The 22,303-nt window shown below is 39.8% G+C and overlaps 1 protein-coding gene across 1 annotated transcript in view; it reads left to right on the forward strand.

Annotated features, from left to right (window-relative positions):
* Nucleotides 1-401: 401 nt before the first annotated feature.
* Nucleotides 402-22,303, forward strand: part of STMN2 (stathmin 2) — a 49,604-nt gene continuing 27,702 nt past the window's right edge. Inside the window, exon 1 of the mRNA XM_025870755.2 lies at nucleotides 402-633. Coding sequence (XP_025726540.1) covers nucleotides 615-633 — 19 coding nt within the window. The 5' untranslated portion in view covers nucleotides 402-614. The remainder of the gene's footprint in view (nucleotides 634-22,303) is intronic.

The following is a 22,303-nucleotide window of genomic DNA, read 5'->3' on the forward strand; positions in this document are numbered from 1 at the left end:
CCAGACGTGGGGTCACCCTGGGAGACCAGAAACTACCAAAACAGGACCAGAGGTGAAAGAGAAAACATGAACAAGTAAAACCACAATGTTTAAACAGATGTTTCCAATAGTCAGCAAGTTGTGAAGACTTCTCAAAGCTCTAAATCCTTTTTCCTTTTTATGTCTATTTGTGCAATAAAACATGTGTGAACAAAGTCAATCCTGGCTCCCAGGTAGACACAGTCCAGTTCTTAGCTCTTAGGAGGCTTCTGGGCTAAGCCTCCACTCTACTTGGACTGTACTATCAGGCCCCCAAAACGGGGGGGAGCTGCCAGGGAAGGACTGATTTCCATTTCAAACTGCATTCTGGTACTTTGTACTCCAGCACCATTGGCCGATCAATATTTAATGCTTGGAGATTCTGACTCTGCGGGAGTCATGTCAGGGGACCTTGGGAGCCAATCTGCTTGAGCTTCTGAGTGATAATTATTCATGGGCTCCTGCCTCTTGCTCTTTCTCTCGCACGGTCCCACTCTGCAGACTCAGTGCCTTATTCAGTCTTCTCTCTCGCTCTCTCCGCTGCTGTAGCTGGACCCTTCGCCTTCGCCACCGCTCAGCATCTGCACATCCCTACAATGGCTAAAACAGCAATGGGTAAGGCATCGCGCCTCGTTCTCCCTCGGCTCGACCTGGAGCCCACCTCTCACCTTCTCTCTTAGAGCTTTGAAGGCATTCGGAAATATTTTATAAAGAAAAAGACGTTAATGATAAAACAGAAACCGGGAAGGACGAAGGCAGTTCTGGGGGTTTGGGAAGGGCAAAGAGAGGGTCCCTGGAAATCTAAAACTAAAATTTTCTTTTGAAAGGTAGAAGCAGGTAAGTTGCCCTCCCATGGGAAGAGAATTTGTTCTGTTTCCATGTTTAAAATTAGGGCTCAGTCGTTGGGGGAGGGAGCTACCTTTACTGTTTGCCTTAAATGGGGTTAAGGGACATTTTGGAAAGTGCTTTGTAACATCCTTTATTTCTTCTCTAGTTAAGAAAAAGAAAATGGGGAAGAAGAGAGGGAGGTGGCGGAAAGGAAAAAGAAAAATGCGAAGTTAAATCGGTCCCTTCTAGGTTGTTTGAAAGATGGGTGGAGACGGGGGGGTGGGGGCGGGTGGCGAACGGGGCAAATTTTATGGTATTGTCTCGTTGGAAAAACCGCTAGTCCTGGGGCGCGGTGCGGGGAGGTTAGGGCGGGGGATGGGGTGCTACGCTCCTTTGTTTTAGGGAAAGGGAGGGGAAGGAGAAAGGAAGTCGGGGAGGGCATGGAGGGCGCGGGTGGGCAGCTGCAGGGGCGGGGAAGCGCGCGGTGGGGAGGGGTGGAGGGACAGCGGTTTCACAGGCGCTGGGGTGGGGTTTCTTTGTGTGAGGACGAGCGGTCCCAGGGGGAGGCACCTGCAGCGCTGGGCGCACAATGCGGACCGCCCCACCCTGTGCGAAGCGGCGCCGGCGCCCTCACTCCTCCCCCCTGCCGGGTGCAGCAGCTTAAGCCGAAAGAGGGCCGGGTGGGGAGCGCAGCGCGACACCCAGGAGCCCAGCCCTGGGGGGGTGGGGCGGACAGCAGCGCCACGCCCCGCGCTTGTCGCTCCTGACTCCGACTCGGCTTCCGAATGAGATCTGACCATAGCTCCTGCCTTCCCCACCCTGGCCTCATTGTTCTGTTTTACGGAGAGAAGGAAAAAAGTGGGTTAGCCCTTTTCTTTTTCAAAAACCACATTGCATAGGGTGACTAGACATTGACGCGGACGAAGGCTTCTTAGAGCTCATTGATCGTTTTGGGTAAAAGCTTTGGGAACCTAGATAAGTGTAGATATAATAATACAGATAAAAAAGAGGCCAACTTCTTAAATTGAGCCACGTGAAATACCCGTCTTCTAGGTCAAACAGGGCCAAATAATGGCAGTTTTCATAGGCTTAACCTATATATCAGGGAAACAGTTGAGACACAGAGATCCCCAGCCGGTTGTGCGCCTCTAAGTGCCCCCATGGTCCAGCGTTCGGTGGCCCTCGGGGTGGACAGGCAAGGAGAGGCCCGAGGTCTGGTGACTGCTGGAAACACCACCTCCCCCGGGACCCGGTGCGGGATGCGGAGAAGCGAAAAAGCGATGGACAGGGCTCGCTCTGCACAGCTCCGCCCTGCCCCACCCTTTCCGCGGTGCTGGGAAGACCTCGGGCTCCGAGGCGTGGCGAAGAAACAGAGTTGGGAGGGGCGGTTGAATGGTCTGCAGTCCTAGAGCCCCCTTTTTTTTCAGCCCTGCAGTCCGGAACAGCCCAGACACCCCCTCGCTTGGCGCAGACACCCGGTGTTGCTCTGAGAGCTGGCGCCGAGCCCCTCCCAGCCAAGAGGGTGTCTCTGCAGAAAAGCTGGCTCGAGCCCCGCCCGGCCATACAAAGGCGCGGCCCCACCCCAGCCGGCGGCAAGACCGCAGAGGTGACCCCTTCCCAGTGGTGCGGGGAGGGTTTTCCTCTTCTTGCCCTCCCACAGCCCGCGGAGTTCAGGCTACTTTCCCCCAGCTGAAGCCCTCGGCCCAAGCCGGGTTCTCTATCATTTCCTGGGACGTAGACCCTTTGGATAGTCTCTCCAGAAGTGACCCTCGCTAATCGAGCAAGGCGCGGCTCGGCCCCACCCCTCCCAGCGGCTGCTGGGACCAGTCAGCCTCTGGCCGGGTGGGGGCGCACTTGGCGAGCCGGCGCGTGGAGCGCTGCCAGCCCTGCAGAGCCCAGCGCCGCGCCCTGTGCTCCCCTCCCGCGAGCTGGGCGCTCGCCCCCGCGGGTGCAGCCCGGGAGACGGGTTTCTGCGCAGTGTCCTGAGCTACCCCCGCTTCTCACAGTTCGCGATTCACCCGCAAGTCCAGAAGGGTTCTCAGAATGAGGGATGGGGCGGTCTCGCTCTGCGTTCTGCGTCCCCACCGAGAGGTTTCTGCTGCAGGAGGGTGGCTACAAACTCATCATTATCAGTATTATTTCAAATTATTATTATTACTTAATGACTCAATGGCCTTATTTGTTCAAAAGGTTTGAATGATTGAATTTGATTAAGGATTATTAACCCTTGTTGCACTCACTTTTCTTCCTTCTACTCTTCCCTTCCTTCTCCCCTACCCCTTAAAAAAAGAATTTTTTGTCCTGTTGTTCATTTTACATTATAAAGCGAATGTATTTTCAGTTCCTGCCTGAATTACATATGTTCTTGTGGGTCGGATATTATGTGCAGGTGCTTACTAAGGGTAGGGTTTGTGTGCCAAAAATTGCTGGAAAATTCTCCGCAGATCATTGTTTGTGACTGCAATGGGTAAAATTATGCATATATAATTGAGATGTTATGATCTTCACTGTGTATTCCATAAGGTCATATCTATTAATCAATATATATAGGTTATGCACAAATTTTTAACTGTTTCTTTTCTTTCTTTTTTTGAAACTGTTCTTGCAATTGCTGATTCTTGATACAGTCTCAATCCTGCACAGAAACCTGGATCATGAAATGGTAGCCACCATCCCATTAATAAAAATCCCACCCAAAATATGACAAATGCAAGGGTCCTTTCTGCCATGAGTAAGCTGTATTTGCAAATCATAAAGAGAAGTACAACCTCTACAATACTAAAATAATGGATTTTGAAATCGTTTCAGTTGCAAAGCATAATCAATTAATCACCAGGGCGGGTGCTTTTTCCTGATTCATTAAACAATTATTCAGCATGATTGTACTAGGTGCATATAGTATTCCCCATTATCTATTCTAATGAAGTGGGCACCTTCTAAATGGATATATCAATAACCTGAAGTGGAAAAATGAGAATTTGGTCAGGATTGCAAGATCAAACTGAAAGAGAAATAGCAGTAGCTTATCAATTAATTATATATATGGTTAATACCAGCTGAGTAAGCTGAGCCTGCAATAAGCACTATGTGACCCAGTGTAGCCCAAATACATTTATACATGATGGTATAAATTAGTAAACCTGGTGGTGTTTATCTACACATTAAAATTCTCTGAAAGTATATTTTAAAATAATAAGTAAGATTGAATGGTTTTTAACATTAAAGTCTGGAATTTTTTTTCAGTCACAATTCACAATGGTTTTGTGAGGTGACCTACAGATTTGTAGTAAATTATTCTATCCTAAGGGGGAGGGGATTATTTTTATTGTTAGAGCGATTGCATCTGCTCTTAGTCATTAACATTTTTAGCAGGATTTTATTTGTTGTACTAAAAACACATTTACTTACTTTGGGGATTTTTAAAATTATTAATGGATAGATTGTGGAATAAGCATTCGGCCATTTGGGCCACGCTTGCTCTCTGTGATGAAAAGGCTGCAAGAGGCTACATTTTGCCAGATTCCTGAGTGCCTGTCAGTCCTTTCAGAGTGCATAAAGCTGATTCACGCAATAAAATAGTTTTCTACCCTACAATGTAGGATCAAAATAGTTACTTAATTCTGTGAATATCTAGTAGTTGCTATCATCCAGAATTTCAAGTTAAATCTGTAGTTAAAAATGAAATGGGAGATGAATCAATCACATATTTAATTGAGCATTTTTGTTATTAATGAATCCAGACCATCTTAAGGAAAATTCCTGATTTTATCAGTCACCACTGTTTTTTACTCCAGCTGAACAGGACTGACTGTATGCCTCATTCCACCTCAGGAGCTCCTTGTTCACAAGGCTGGATGACACTGGCCCTGAGCAGGTGGCTACCTGCTCTGGGTGTGGCCACTCCCAAGCTGCTGAAACCTCATTCCAGCTCACACCAATTTCCTATTTGTTTCTTGGAGAAACACACACTATACTGTTGTCACAGGATCTGTGACCTTATATGAAAAATGCAAGAAATTTGCCACATAAGAAGAAAATACCAAATTAGCTGATGACCCAGATGTTTCCAGAACTGAGGGCTGGTTCTCTTTCCTGGTTCTCTCAATTGGAAAACCTTAGAGTCCACATTAGCTTTCACCCCACTAGAGGGCAATCTAGTTCTCTAAAGAAATAGGTGATTGATTTTTTTTTTTTTAACCCAGTTTCAAATACTATTTAATAAAAAATTTTTTTTAGTCTGGGACATTCAATTGCTTACTCAATAAATTAATGCCATGCTTTACCCTACTGGATAAAAAGGGTTTTTGTACTTTTTCAAGGAGACTGACAAAATGAGTGGAAATGGGTGTTAACCCTGGTTAGTCATTCTCTTACGATTTTACTTTCTAGTTTTATTACATTGCTATTATAATATTATTTATGTTACTTTTGGGAGTTTGTAGTGGATGAATGGTAGAAAATGGCCAGTAGTAATAGCAAAATTATTTAGGAACAGAATGTTTTAATGTTTAAATAAAGGAATAAATTAAACAAAAACATAGTTTACTTCTTCATTTATTTAAAATGTGCTGAAGATGTTGGGGACATACCCGAATGTCAGTGTCCACCTTCAGGGAGCTTGCAGGCTAGCAGTTAAAACGTAGATACAAAGTGATACTGAGGAGGGGGTACCGAAAACAAGCATAAACTAATTTTTAGGATCATCAAAAGTAGATTTTTTTCTATGTTTGCATTGGCAGAGATTTTTTTCTCTTATGTGTCACATAACTATAATCCATCTGTAAAATATTTAATAGTTTCATATTACTGTGCTCCTCAAACTTTAATGTGCATATGAATTATCTGTGATTTACATTAAAATACAAATTCTGATACAGTAGGTCTGGTGGAGGCCAGACATTCTGCATTCCTAACAAACTCCCAGATGATGCTGATTCTAACCACGGAACATGTCAGTTTTAGAAATAGAGAATTGTGATAGACGTGTTCCTCCCATAATAAGCTTTGGTGTTAGGTCTTAATATTTTCAAATGCATGGCAATCTTTACAAAATATTTCACTTACCCCTTTGTACTCTTAGGGATTTTATTCCTCTGGGAGTTATGTGTTCTCTGCCATCACTCTTTCTTAATTAGATTTTTAAAAAATATATTCATATTGTAGGACTCAGCAGAAGACCTTCAAGAGAAATGTGGAAAATGAGAATTTGGCTGTGTGTGTGTGTGTGTATGTAAGAAAAATGAATATGGCTTGTGGTACAGTCGAGAAAGATGATAAATCAATATTGCTAGCTTACTGTTATTTACAAAACAATGTGCAGAACAAAGAGTACAACTCACAACCTTTTAGTTATGGGATAATCTAAAATTTGCCTAATTCCATTTGCCTTATAGTTAATCCCATTTGCCATATAGATAATTCGCTACAAATACTCCACATACTGCAGAAACTAAAACAGATTGAACAGCACTAAAATTGCCTTTCAACATAGCCCGTACTTATTACTTACCAAATTATTCTAACAGAGAATTTCTTCCACATGAGAAAAGTATTGATAATTTATTGAGTATGACTGCATAATTGAAAACAGATTATGTATATGTTTTCTCCTTACTTAAGCCAATAAAGGACCTCCATTATTCCATACTAACTTTTTAAGAAAGTCAGGCTAAAGGAAAAAAAAAAAAAACTGGTCTTCAAAGAATAGCACCAAAAATACCATATGTCAGTGCTCCCATGCAGTGGGGTGAATTACCACATTTCTGGAAATGCTATCCTACAAAATTATACTATACATAAAATAATCTCAAATTAGAAATACATATCCCAAATAGGGCACTAAAATCATAGTCCCAAATAAAACTGGCCCTAGGGTTGTAGGATATATTATTATGCAATGTGAGGTTGGATTAAGCCTCAAGGTTTTCCATTCCTTTGTTGTTGTTGTTACTGTCAATCAACAGTTTTCCTCTGCCACTGTTCTCTTTCAAGATTCATTTTTCCAGCATAGACATAAATTTTAAAGTATCTGTAAGAGATGATTTTTACTGATTGATTTAATCCTTATATAGCATATATAACATGCTAGGCACTAAGTACGTTACACATTATTAGTTATATTAATCATCCAATAATCCTAAAAAGTAAGTACTTCTACAGATGAGGAAACAGAGGCACAGAGGGGTGAAGTGATTTTTACCTAAGATCACACAGTTGGATATGGAACTTGAGCCCAGGCCATTTGGTTCCAGAATCTGTCCCTTTAACCAGTACCAGCTACTCTTATAAATGCTCCATGTCAGAGGTGTTCCCACCATGGCAGTCAAACCTGTGAGACTGCCATTTTGTCTAATGAGGCTGAGATGGTCTTATCCTTAGCACAGACTCACTTTAAAGAGGAGATACCTTCAAACTGATGACTACTTTTAATTGCTAACCTGGGGCTTATTAAAATAATTGCTTTGATTTAGGCTTTTGGGGGAACAAGAGCTATGAGACCTTAGGGGTTGTAATGTATGGTGCACAGGGCTGTCTGAAGGCTCAGCTAAGAGAGGAGCAGGGACATCTGATGTGGACACACCATGATGACCAGTTCCGGAAAGAAAAAAAAAAAATCTTGACTTAATCTAATCAATGTCATCATGGTTATCACATTTTAAAAGGGACCCTTACCTCCTTCCATAGACACTAGATATTTAACTTTAATATTTTGTTTTATAAAATAAATCTAGAACTAAAAGAGATACACCACCCAGGCATCCACATTTAGTATAATCATTCGGTATTACTTCAAGACTCTTCCCCTTATTACCGCAAAAGCAAGCAGACAGGCGGAAGGCTCTGAATCCCTTGTGAAACATTTTTAATTATCTTTTAATAAAGGAATCAGGTCCTGTCATTTGTCAAGGAGACATTTGCAGTAGTAAAACTTGTGTTTATATAACCCATTTTTATTAGCCATGATTAAAGATAACATTTTGTGTACATTGGTTCTCACAAAACACTTTTATGTGAATATAAAGGTTAATTAATGCATTTTGGCAATCATTTTGCTAGTCATCTGGAAATATAGCTTCTCTAGGAATTGTACTTAAGAGAAGCAGCCATATATTATACTACAAAACCGTAACAAAAATTTTAAGATTTTTCTCATTTGTAATTTTGTCGACCTCCAGTTTATAATATTTAGTACTTGGAAAAATTACAAAATTCAAAAAATTTGACCAGAAATAGATAATTAACAGTTTTTGTATAGTACATTAAAAAGAACATTGCCTGGGACTGATTTTTTTTTTTAAGCAAAATCGTAAAGCAATGCCTGTATGAGTGCTTATTTAGCAGTTATTCTTTTGGAATAATTGTACTTTTGATGTCAGAGTTTGTACACCATCCACAGAACAAGTAACTAGTGTAACAATAGATCATCAGAATATCAATCTTTCCACCTTTCAAGTTGCAGGTCTTTATATCAGGATAAAAAGAAAAGCATGAACTCTATCTAAACCTAGTTCCACAAATACTTGTATGAGAGAGCATTTTAAGCTTTAATTTTTTGTTAGCACTCTATTCCCTCTTTTGGAAGATTTTTTTCAACACCCACCCCCCCACACCTCACCCCCACTCCTCCACCCCACCCCTGTGCACCACAGCCCCAGTTTGATTTCCATTCAGTAACACCACTCGAAGTGAACCTAATGATAATCTTTCAGTGCCGGTATCCTAGTAGACAGAAGCTTAACTCACGTGACAAAGCTCAACCTACAATAAACTGACTATTGCAAAACGGACACCAGGAAATCTCATCAAGATGTTCCTTGTTATCACTTCCAGACTCCCATGGGAAGGGAGCCTCCTCAGGCAGTTGAGCTGACACGAGTTATCGTAGGCTCCCTTGGAACCTTGCTCCGAAACATATTGTCCTTAAGACTGCAAAGTTCTTTGTCATTCCCAACACTAATATCTGTTGTTGTAATTTAAGTCTTGCAGCTTTATCTGAGAAGCGCCAGTTAGCATCCTTCTCATCCTTCTCATTATCACCATTCAAACACACGAAAAATTACCAGAGTCAGTTCTAGTCTTTTGATGCACAGATTACATGATCCAAAACTCCCGTCATTTTAAAAGTTTTTTCATTCTACTTCAGACTCACCTTTTCCTTTTATATTAAAAAAGAGAGAAGACAAACATAGAAGATTGAAAAATATAAAAGGTTCAAAAGAAATGTTAAATAGCATGATCTATCTATACGGGACCTTGTAGTTCTTAGAAAATATTCACTTCCTCTAGCCTTTTTAATTTTCACATAGTCCCTATGATATGGGCATAGTATACATGTTGCTCTGTTTAAAATGAGTCAATTTAAGCTCAAAGAATTTACTCAGTCAAGTTCATATGTGGTAAGCTTCAGGGCCAGGGCCAGAATATGTGTCTAATAAAGACATATATATATATATGTATATATATAATATGTATTAGATATATACTCTATATAAATATAATGGCCTAAAATATATAGTAATAAAAAATAAAACTAATAAAATTGAGCACTTACTCCTGTAAGTCCTATAAGCAAATATGCACACATGAGAGAGGTCGTACACGAAACATATTTGCCTTTAGTCCAAAGTCATTAGTAGTTAATGACAAGACTTACCAAAGTAAAATAGATACAAGCACCAATTCTCTTCTGAAACTAAGTATCATGAGAACATAAATAAACATGATTCTCTTGCTTGGGGGAATTTAGTCTTTTGTAGAAGACAAGATTCTGTACATACAAAAAAGTTGAATGCCAATAGTAGGAGCTATAACCATAACTGGAAGTCTCCACAATTTTAAAAATTTTACTATCTACCCTACAATATTACAAGACAGTACGTAATGCTACACAAAGAATATCAGTTATGAAGTACTATGATCCACCCAGAGGATACAAACTTGAAATATCTAACTAGTCTCCTCTATCAACAAATCCAGCCAGGGAATCCCTTAGTTAAAACGTTTCTCAACCTTTACTGAGCATCGGTAGCACTCAGCTCCCACCCCCAGAGGTTCTGATTCCCATTCTGTGGCTCTGAGGTGGGTCTCAATAATTTGCATTTCTAACAGGCTTCTAGGGGATGCTGACGCTGCTGGTCCAGAACCACACTTGGATCAAACCTAATGCTGGTGACCAGTGGGGTACCCGGCACAGTGCAGGGAGCTGCATGGCCCTCTAGTGTGATTTCCCTCCTTTGACCAGCTCTGCAACTCTGGACTCAAGAGAATAGAGGACTTAAACCCTAACAGCTCCGTCCCTCTCCACATGCTGCTGGTGTTGCATTGCTGGAAGAGCCCAGGAGCAGGATTCTGAAGCTCTGAGCTCTAGTCTTGACTCTCTCAGCTAGCCAACCTTGGTCAGGTCCCTTTTTCTCTTTGTGCCTCTGTTGTAACATCTGTAAAGTGGCGAGATCTTGCCTTGTCTGTTTCAGAGGGTCCTTTCCAGAACCAAGGAAACAAATGTGAAAATGATTAGTATCTGTCAAATACTATATAAATGGAACCCTTAGCATTATGTGTCATTAGATAGAATGCCTGGATATTTTACCCATGTACTGCTGCACATTTAGTGAATGAATAACGAGGGAACAAGGAGCACAGAAACTGAGTCATTTGGGTTTTTTTTAAAAAAAAAAAACACTTCCTAAATAATAAATTGAAATAAAATGTTGAGTGAATTGCTTGGGCAACAGTATCTGATATTTTGGAAGACTTGTGCTTAGGTCCCACCCAAGATTCCTCTTTAAAATTCTTAAATAAATGCCAGTTGAGAAGAAGCAACTTACTCATCCAAAGTATAATCTCTTGCAGTCAGTCCCCACTCATTTTTTTCCCCAAACCAACCTTCTTTAAGGGAAGGATGGGGAATAGTGGCCCAAGATGGCAGCCATCAAGCTAAGAGAATTGCTGAGCAAAGCAGCGGTGCCCCCGCAAATAGAAATACAAAATATGAGAGGGTTGAAAAGGAAAACGTAAAAATTCAATACAAATTGTTCTGCTGGTTCCATGTTTGCCCCTTACCAGCACCACCTTGACATTGTCTACCCTCTGAGTCTGCCCCACCGAGCAACCGTACAAGCCCACCTTAGACAAAGCAACCCAAGCCCAGATGTTCATGCGTGCTGAAAACTTGGCTTAAAGCTGCTTCCAAAAGTTAAAAACAAAAGGGGAATGCTTTGTATAATAGAAAAAAGCAAACTGTCATGGAGCTCAAAAGAATGCAAAATGTTATGAAAGTTAAAAAGAGTACTATAAATTCCCCCCCCCCCAAAAAAAGCTTAGGTCAGGAACATTCTTATTACATGAAAGAGAGCGCTCTGGCAGATTAAAGGTAGGTTGCATATTAGATGGACATTGTTTTGAAGCCTGCCCCACTACTCACTATCAGATAATCCTTGAGCAAATTATCGTTTCTATACCACAATTTTCTCAAATATGAAATGGGGAAAATAATGCCACCTAAATGCCACCTAACATGGTTGTTATGAGGCTTAATTAAACCTGTTAAGTACTTTGTAATAAAAAAAAATTAATCTCCTTCCAAGACTCCCTAAATAGATGATGAAAACACTAAATAAAAGTAATCATTTAAAATAAACATCTAGGGGCGCCTGGGTGGCTCAGTTGGTTAAGTGACTGCCTTCGGCTCAGGTCATGATCCTGGAGTCCGGGGATCGAGTCCCACATCGGGGTCCCTGCTCAGCAGGGAGTCTGCTTCTCCCTCTGATCCTCCACCCTCTCGTGCTCTCTCTCTCTCTCATTCTCTCTCTCAAATAAATAAATAAAATCTTTAAAAATATAAAATAAAATAAACATCTAGGGGAACCTGGCTGGCTCAATCAATAAGCATCTGCCTTCAACTCAGGTCATGATCCCAGAGTCCTTGGCTCCCTTCTCCATGGGAAGCCTGCTTTTTCCTCTCCCACTCCCCCTGCTTGTGTTCTCTCTCTCGCTGTGTTTCTCTCTGTCAAATAAGTAAATAAAATTTTTAAAAAAATAAAATAAACATCTAAATTTTCGTGATTTGTGAATTTCCACATGAAGTAATAAATCTACTAGAAATTACTTGGAATTTAAGAAATGATCACTATTCAATTCTTTGTGATAGAGGGAGAGCTAATATTATATTTATGACGCAGCTACCAGTATAGTATATCTCCAAGACAAATGCACTCTGGGCAATGCCAAAATTAAAAGTACACTTTTCTTGCATTTATTTCTCATTTTGTTTTTCACCGTCATATTTCGTGTCTCATCCTACTTCAAATATATATAAAACTCCAATAAAATTGACCGTTCTTGTCTGCCCAGTAAGGCTCAGCTACATAAATCGTCACATTCAGTAGAAATAATAAGAAACATTAAGATGTGAAAGTCTACACTAAGTTCTCTTAAAGAGCAGGAAGGAAGGCACCTGGGTGGCTCAGTGGGTTAAGTCTCTGACTTTTTATTTCTGCTCAGGTCATGATCTCAGGGTTGTGAGATCTGCCCAAGTCCCTTGGCAGGTGCTCACGCATTGGGCATGGAGCCTGTTGGGATTCTCTCTCTCTCCCTCTCCCTCTGCCTCCCTCTCTCTCTTAAAGAAAAACAAGAGAGCAGGAAAGGGGGCATTATATCATGTAGCGCACACACACACATACCACACAGAGTCTCTTCTCCTTACAATCTTTTTTTTAATTTTTTTTAAATTTTATTTATTTATTTGAGAGAGAGAGACAGAGATAGTGAGAGAGAGCACAAGTGGGGAGGAGAGGGAGAAGCAGGCTCCCCGCAGACCAAGGAGCCTGATGTGGGACTCGATCCCAGGACCCAGAGATCATGACCTGAGCCGAAGGCAGACGCTTAACCCACTGAGCCACCCAGGCACCCTTCTCCTTACAATCTTATTAATCCATCAGTTTCATGGGATCTCCAGAGCACTTGGCTGTTGCGAAATCCCTCCCCCCTGCTTCCTCAGTCTCTTCCCTAACTGGCACTCTCCTGCTGTCTTTCCATTTCCAACACCCTTCCTCCAGTTAGATCTTTTCTTTCAGAGATAACTCCGGGGACCTTCTTATCTGGATCAATTTAGCCTTCTTCCTCTCCATCCAGTAGTAGATGTAGCACAACAAAGACACTAGGGCCAAACAGTACGAATGTAATATTCCTTTGATGACTGTGGTGGGAAAAGACTATGGATACGTAGGAGTTTCATATTATTCTTCAGTCATTCATGACAGTAACACCTTTTCAATCAATAGTGTTTCAGGTACCAGTCAATATAAATCTGGAAGATGTTAGCAGAATGTAATCATTAGAATAATAAAGATATCCTGAGAAATCAAATTAGCATTCATCTGGCATCTGACTTTAGAAAGGCTGAAAGGAGGATAATTGACTACCAATAGAAAAGAGCATTTTAAATATTTTGCCTCCAAAATTTCATATAAATGTATGGTACATAAACTAGGAATTATATTTTTGACATAACTGCAGCCATATTAATATGTGCTTACATTTTACAAGTGTTGTATAGTCCTTTTTCAAATTAGATACTGTTGATTATAGCAATCTCCATATAAAAATACGCTATTTTTTCATTTTAAAGGCCATAAAATACAGGTAATGATAGACGCCTACTTTCTCATAAACATAGAATAATGACAAAGGAGGAGCTTTATATGAAAGCATTAAAACAATGTAAATCCTCACAAGTCCATAATACATTGCACCCGGTAGGAAAGTTCAGCTTTAAAGAAAATGTAGACATTTCCTCGTTTAAGAAAATCTAGCAGGGTTCTGAAATACCTAGCCAAACACAAAGTAGAGAGAAAAGAACTGCATCTCTCTATCAACCAAAAACTTGGCTTAAAAAAAGAAAAAAGTTTAGGAGTAGAAAAAATAAATGAAAATGAAACTCAGTATTTAGGATGAAAATTTTTTTCTAAGTTCAGGGCTAACATGGAAGAAATGGAATTAAGTAGCTTTGAAAGAACTTGATTTCGCTCACTGAAATTTTTCTTAAAATGAAATCTTAAAATAGTGTTCACAGTTGCAGTCTGTATTGGTTACAAATCGCCACAAGCTATGCTACGATGTACGCAAGAGAAGAAATGCGGAAAAACGTAACTTGCAGAGAACACAGGACTTTGTGTCCTGCTTGCCTGGTGGAAAGAAAGCTTATGCATCTAAATTAATTGCAAGGGGAAACTGTCATTCCTGACAAATAACAAATAGCCCCGAAGTTTTTCTATCCAGAAAACTACACGTTTTATCCCTTCTGCTAAATTTTAGAAGTGACGGGGGAATACATAGGGTCGTCAGCTAAGAAGCCAAATGGGATTTCTCAGAATTGCTTCTGAGAAAGGATTTGCTCTCCTTGAAGCAAATAGTAGCAGCTTTCCCAAGTCAAGTTTTTCTTGATCTTTCCTTCCTATGAACTCTTATAGCAATAAGAGTTCCCACATATACTGTCTCCCAGTAAATGTGGGAATAGGCCATATATCATCAAATAGCACTTTTTGCTAACATCTTCCTGGTCATCTGTTGCTTCCCTACTACACATGAGCCATCTACATGTCTCATGTGCTCCCTACGCTCTTTTTCCCCACTTAATTTTTATGGCAACCCCCCAAACAGCTTTCATTATCCCCACCTGACAAGAAAGGAAAGCAGAAGCCAAGGGAAGTTAAGTGACTTGCTCTGGGGCACAAATGTTCAGGGCAGAGCTAGGTTTCAAATCTAGCGCTCACTTCCCTGCACTCCAGCTTCCTCATCATGCGCTGTTCTTACTTCCTGTTTTGCTGCCGACATTTCTCTGTGTTCAATCCAACTATGCTGAGGGCTTTTAGGATAGAACCATGTTCCACTTACTTTGTCTCCCCCATAGCACCTCTGTGGCTGGCAATAACACTACTACTATTGGCTAACATGTATTGAGTACTGAACTCTGCAGGGATCTGTGACTATGCCAAACACTTGCGAGGGGTATTATCATCCCCGTTTTCACAGGTGAGAAAGAGAGAGAGGAAAAGTCACACACAGGATTTAAGACAAATCAGTCAAATCCCAGAGTTCACCTGGTTAACCACTCTGTCTCTCTTGGACATCGCAGGAGCTCTGACTGTGTTCGTTGACTCGATGAGAATGAGTTAAGGATGAACTAAGAGAAGCTGGCAGAATTGTACAAAACAATGTTCCACAACATTTCACTATAGCCAAGCCCGGTAAAACTTCAAAGGTCACTCAAGAATATAGATCAATTGATAGAAGAAGAATCTTTACTAACAATATCTTATATCAGTACAGCATTTCAGTTTCCCAACACACACCTAATTCAATCCTTACAACAATATCCTGTCTCCATTTTGTGGGTAAATAAACTGTTCAGGTTTAATAAATTGTTTAAAGTTGAAAAAATCCTGAGCGAGAGCATAAGTCTTCAGCTCCTATTCATATTCTTTCCATTGGGGGAAAAAGAAAACAACACTGCATATAAATGTAGAGGAAACATTCCCTTGGCTCCTTCTCCTTGAATAGAGAGAGTTGATTACCTGCTGTTGTGAAGAATAAAGGTGGTAGGGCTTTCTTCAGTTTTGCCAGGGAACCACACAATCATAGTTGTGCCATTAACTAGTGCCATTTTGAAACTATCCACACAGCTACAGCAAGGGGGTAAGTATTACCTGAGAGAAACAAACAACTTCAAGTATGCAGAAATACCAGTCTGTAGCATAAAACGAAGCTAGTACATTTAGTGGAGAGAAAAGTTGAACTCGGGGCGCCTAGGTGGCTCAGCCATTAAGCCTCTGCTTTCGGCTCAGGTCATGATCCCTGGGTCCTGCAACTGAGCTCTGCATCAGGCTCCCTGCTCAGCAGGAAGCCTGCTTCTCCTTCTCCCACTCCCCCTGCTTGTGTTCCCTCTCACTTTGTCAAATAAATAAATAAAATCTTAAAAAAAAAAAAAGAAAGAAAGAAAAGAAAAGTTGAACTCAATCTGGCTCCAGCATCTGGGCTCTTGACTCTTACTCTATACCTACTTTTTTTTTTTTTAAGATTTTGATATTGAAGAAAGACATTGATTTATTAAAAACGTACCATCACTTTCATTTAGGACGCCCCTTTCCCACTTCTATTTTCCATTCTGTCCCTGCCACCAGCATCACCCCACCACCGATCACCCCCTAAGGGAGCCTTCAAAGCAATAAAGGTTATTAATCTGATTTCTTCATCTATAAAATAAGAATAATAGATGATTTCAAGTGTTCCTTCCAAGTCTAAGGGCTAGTGATTCCAGTTGCCTTAGACTAAGTTGTCTTTTATATTTGTAATCCTGTTTGTAGCCGTGAGGACGCCAGCTGACTAGAATGCAGAGCCTTCAAGAGTGTTACATACTCGCTTTGTATGTTGCTTTACGTTCCCTGCAGAAAACTATACTAATTCAAGTTCCAGTGTATGATCTGATGAATCCTATTTCAGAAAATGAGTTTTTACCTGGCAGATCTTGAGGAAGTAGCATTTAATTTCCAAAACAAAAAAGCAATTTCTGTCCCCTAGCTGGATTAACCTGAAGGGTTTCTTTCATTCCTCGAGAACAAGAATGGATGCTGAAGATCCCACTGCAGACATGGTAACATTAAGGTGCTTCACACTCACCTCCAAGGCTCTGTTACTCCCTCATCCTCCCAGAGCTACTCAAGAATAACATTACTACAGCAAATATTTTTAATATCAGGTGGCTCTAAACCTTAACAATATTTATATTTCCTATTTTTCTAAAGATGTATTTGTTCACTCTATTCTCCATAACATAGGGTGACTGGCACGTTAAGTGTGACTAGCAAAGTCACGATTTATTTTCAGTCAGAAGGAAAAACTGATTATTCAGTTTTCATTCACTATACCAATTACAGAAGCATGTAATGTTCAGTTTTTGAATGGAAGGCTGAAATAAAACTCTACTGAATGTGATTTTAAAATCTGACTTTTTAGTGTGCTATTAAGTAAATGTTACATACGGTGCATTTTACAAAGTTTCATTAAATGAGATCCTGGAATTCTCATTAGGTTTTTGGAAGCAAGCAAAATGCTTGCCCTTCTATGAGGTTTTTGTAGCCATTGTCTGAAATAGTTATTTTCTATTAATGATTTATGTACCATTTATTTCCTAAGAAAACATTTAGGGAGACCAGTATGAGTGCAGTTTGTATACTATCCAGATAAAGATTCTATCCAGTGGAACTTTAAGAAATATTTGGCAGTAACACCAAGGTAAAACACTTTTATTCACGATTGATGCTAGTAACTAAGTAGCATGTATTTTGTAGAACACACTCAGAACTAAAACAATAATATGGAGCTTTTTGAGGGTGCCTGGGTGGCTTAGTCGTTAAGTGTCTGCCTTCGGCTCAGGTCATGATCGCAGGGTCCTGGGATCGAGCCCCGCATCAGGCTCCCTGCTCAGTGGGGAGTCTTCTCCTCCCTCTCCCACTCCCCCTGCTTGTGTTCCCTCTCTTGCTGTCTCTCTCTCTGTCAAATGAATAAATAAAATCTTTAAAAAAAAATATGGAGCTTTTTGAATGCAGAGAAACTTCACACCATTCCAAGGAAGTAGAAGTTTACAAAGAAACTCTTCAAGAAATATGCTTTCAACTTTTAGTAAGTCTTCAGACTGATAGAGGAATTCTATCAAGATTAACATCTAGGGCTTGTCACACAAATTGCTGTGGGGTCTCTGCTTAATCCTACTATTTCTTCACAGTGTTTTCTTTAAATTAACGTGTTCCATTATATGAAGACAGCCAGCCCCATCTTGTAATTGACAGATAGGATTTTCTCTGGATTCATTTTCTGTATCCTTGGTATCTAAACCACTGGTCCATTCAGGGAAAAAGTCAACTGGCTCATTAAATAAGATAAAGTCATCTGAATCTTATATGACAGGTTTTTTTTTATTTTGCGCTTGTGATAAAAGTCTTGCATTTTCCATTTCTGAAAGTTCTTGCTTTTACTGAGAACATAGTAGGTAATTTACTGTATTTGTAGTTTCATACCATTTTATTCAATGCAAAGACACAAGACACAAACTTAATTTTAAAATTCATATGAAGTAGAAATCAGGTCTTATTTTCTGGAGAAAAGCCACACACTACAACAAAGTGAAAAAGGAAACCGTTATCATTATCATTGATAACCAAAACATTTTTGATTCTAGAAATTGAGCCCACAAATGCAATAATTAGTCTGGATAGGAAGTATGAGTTTTGGCTGAATTAAGAATGGATGGATGGAAAGTATTTTTCCAGTCTTCACCCCAAAACAATTAAAAAGTAATGGGAAGAAAAAAAAAGTAATGGCGAGTGATTTAAATTACTTAGATGCCAGAGGAAGCCATTTTGCAGACATAATTCAGAGAACATCATGGTAGCCTCAGATGACAGTTGCTTCCAGCTCAAGAGGCTACAGGGAACGGAAGAGTCATCCCTCTGTGAGAACTCTACTCAGCCAGATGAACAGACTCCCCTGAGTGTCTGAGATGGCTCTCTCTCACTTAAGTCCCAGCCATCTAGCTATCATTTTAGGCTTTCATTTTATTCATACTACCTGGTAGTGTTGAGGGTCTAAGAAAAGATATCCTTTAATATTCAAAATTAGGTAGGCAATAAAGTCTTGAAATATAAACAGAATAAAGTGCTTTCATCACTCCTGTAAACCAGTGTAGTTTAACTTCCATGTAGGACTGTAAGAATGTCTTTCATCAGAGGGAAAGAAAAAAAGGACAAAACCCTGCATGATATAGTGGGATTCTCATTAAACTGGGCAGGAGCTTTAACTGGAAACAAGGGTAAGGTGAGATCTCAGATTGGTACAATTTACTGCTTTTATTACAGTTTTTATCACAAGGACTGATTCAAGTCATCCAATTTCTTTTCCTTGTCACAGTTGCTTTGCCAAGAATCAATCAAATTGAAATTTAAGAGCCTCATATGTTTCTGTACAACCCAGTGATGGGTTGTATAGCTTTGACCTTCTTAAATGTCCCTTAATTTGATTTGATATCTATTCCTGCAGGAAAAGTATGCTGTTTCAGCTATTCAAACATCAGTCTTTCAAACCTTCCCTGGTCATTATATCTTAGGAAACCATAATTTTGGTGGGGGAGAGGTGGGTAGAATGAATGTAGACTGAATCCATTTTTGTACTAAGCCAATTAACATTACATCATCGTAGCAGAAATATCTAGAACATTACCTCATATCAGTGATCTTCTGGGATGTTAAAATAGATTTTCAAAAATGTGAGATTTATTTTTCATGTAAATGTTGAATCTTCAATTACATATTCATCAACTATATTCATCAACCATTTTTAAGGTCCAAATTCAAGCTAATATAGTATACAAGTGTTTTAAATAAAATCCTTTTTATTTCCTCTTTCAAGAAGAAAATCATAGTGATAGAGCACCCAAAAGTATTTCTAAATAGGATGATAGATTTGACTTTTAGAAAATAATCTGACCTCAGGCTCTAGGACCCCAAAGCAGTCAAACTACCAAACGCAATACACACACACACACACACACACACACACACACACACACGGGCCAAAATCAAATTAAAAGAAGAATGAGGTGGGTGCCTGGGTGGCTCAGTCATTAAGCGTCTGCTTTCGGCTCAGATCATGATTCCAGGGTCCTGGGATGGAGTCTCACATCGGGCTCCCTGCTCGGCGGGAAGCCTGCTTCTCCCTCTCCCACTCCCCCTGCTTGTGTTCCCTCTCTCCCTATGTCTCTCTCTGTCAAATAAATAAATAAAATCTTAAAAAAAAAAAAGGATGAGGAGCTTAATTTATGACATGAAAAAAGAAGGTGCCAAAGAAAGAGCTGTAAGATCACTGATTCTGATCTATGTGGAGACTACATATTTAGAAGAGTAGGGAAATAATTATATATGTTTGTCTAGTTCATATTTTACTAAGTGCAATTAACCTCTCTGCTGCTTTAGTCTAATCTAATCCAAGATCTAATCTGACTATTAAATCTCTAGTATCGATTGTACCATTCTCCTTGGTGCTCTTTGTTCTTCAAAGAAGATACTGCTCAGATTCACACACACATAAACACAAAGGAAAAAGAAAAAAATGAGAAAATTCAGGTAATTGCCAGACAAAATATATCACTCTTAAAATATCCAAATAACTGATGCAAATGGGTTTTTTCCCGTAAAATACCTAGGTAATTGCCACTTTCTCCATTTACCCCATTAGCTGTGATATGAATGTATGAGGATATATTCAATCATATAAGAATATATATACTCACAGTTCCTTTTGAGAAACTGTTCCTGAGTTTTCTAGCCATCTCTGCACCAATATTTACTATCCAAGTAAAACATACAAGTAAAAAAAAAAAATTCTTTCTGTAAATCTCTGTACTTAACCTACAGTTGTGTAGTCAGTAAGTCACATGTGGTAATTAATTAAAGAACAAATGCCAAAGAAAAATGGGAAGAGAAAAAAGTCTTGGATTCTTTATTTTCAAAGGCAGTAGTAACATACATCACTTTCTTGTTAAAAACAATATGTAGATGGTGAAGGTGTGTGTAATGCATCTGAACAGATTGTTGGAGGAAGTGAATGGCATTACGAGCAAGGCACATAGAGTCAGACAGACCTATATTCAAACTGAACTCCACACTTTATGGTCTGTTGGATATTGGGCAAACTACTCCACTTCTCTGCATCTTTTTCTTTCATCCGTAAATCTAGTCTAATTATAATATCTTTCTCCTAGCTTTGTTGAGAGGATTAAATGAGAAACGCATGCAAATATCTGAACTCGATGCCTGATACATTCTTTGTGCTCCAAACACAAATAGCAACTGCTACCATGATTCATAGTTCATTGTAGCCATTTGGAAGAATGGAAAAACAATTAGCGTTCATACATCATTAGGTTAAATGGGTATTGCTCTAGAATCATTATACATCATATGGGTTGAATTTTAAATGAGTTCACTAGAGAAATACACTAACTTGCAAACATTAATAGTTAATGGCAAATGCAACCAACTATGAGAAAGATTATATGGAATTACCTGTTACTTCCCACATCCTCACAAACATGCACAGAACTCTACTTGGTGTTGAGGTGTAATGAAAAAATTAATATATGCCAAGTTCCAAACACCAGTGAACAGGATTGTCAATTCAAGGTATGAAATATCAGTAGTGAAATCTTATTCGCACATTTCTAATAGCCTTCACATTAGCTTGGGATTTTTCATTGCTGATTAAAAAAAAAAGTTTATCCTGGGGTGCCTGGGTGGCTCAGTCGTTAAGCATCTGCCTTCGGCTCGGGTCATGATCCCAGGGTCCTGGGATCGAGCCCCACATCGGGCTCCCTGCTCCGCGGGAAGCCTGCTTCTCCCTCTCCCCCTGCTTGTGTCCCTCTCTTGCTGTGTCTCTGTCAGATAGATAAATAAAATCTTTTAAAAAAATGTTTAAATTCCATATAGTTCAACCCACACTCTATTTTCTGCTAGGCCGACCTATCCTACTGGACTCAGCTTTAGTGATCCTTTTTCTGGAAAGTTTCCTTAACCACCCATCTATAAGGATCTCTTGCCCTCTTCCCTCTGCCCTTGACTCCAAATACAATTATTGTTTACTATCTATTCTTCTTTCATAAGGTCTCTTGTATCTATCTTCCCTTTCTTTTCCCTTTGCTATTCCCTACTATTTGCTTAAGCCATACCACATTACTTGCTGAACTTCATTCGGTTGTGTCTTAAGGGTATCTCTTGTAATGGGTCCTTCCTGCATAATAAAATGACTAGATAAATCTTTCTAAGAAGAGCCTTTCATCAGGTAACCCCCCCTTTTCAAAATGTTCAGAGGCTGCCTCTTGCTAAGATAATTGTAATGGCCAAATTCTGATAGTGAATGAGGATATTATTAATGGGCTTCAATCAGACCTATGCAAGCAAACAGGACTTCTAGCTAACTCACTCATTCTCACCTCTGTGCTTCTCAAATTTTCCCACAGAAATATTCCTGAGAGTGGACTCAAAACAGAACACTCAAGCTTAAATTTCTTTTAAGTAACATGTGGAAAATTCATGATATTCTGACATTCTGGTAAAAAAATATTTATACCTATGGTTGTCTTAATGTAAACACAATATCTTAAGTCATAACCCTTTCACATGAACAAAAAATTCAAAACATCTTACCGAACGTCTTAGAGCAAAACTGACCTCCAGGAAGTCTTTCTATCAGGACACAACTCCTGAAAACCTCATTGTCGTGTAGTCCATGAAAATGAAGTGAACAATGCTCCCTGTAGTTGAGTTATCATTTCTTGCATGAACTCAACTCACTGCCCACCCATAAAAGCCTTCCAGATAGCTTCTTCAGAACCCCATTTCCATGTCAACAATAA

Source organism: Callorhinus ursinus, unplaced genomic scaffold, assembly GCF_003265705.2.
Source record: "Callorhinus ursinus isolate GAN/ISIS: 27379988/994484 unplaced genomic scaffold, GSC_fseal_2.0 scaffold5, whole genome shotgun sequence".
In the NCBI taxonomy this organism is placed as follows: Eukaryota; Metazoa; Chordata; class Mammalia; order Carnivora; family Otariidae; genus Callorhinus; species Callorhinus ursinus.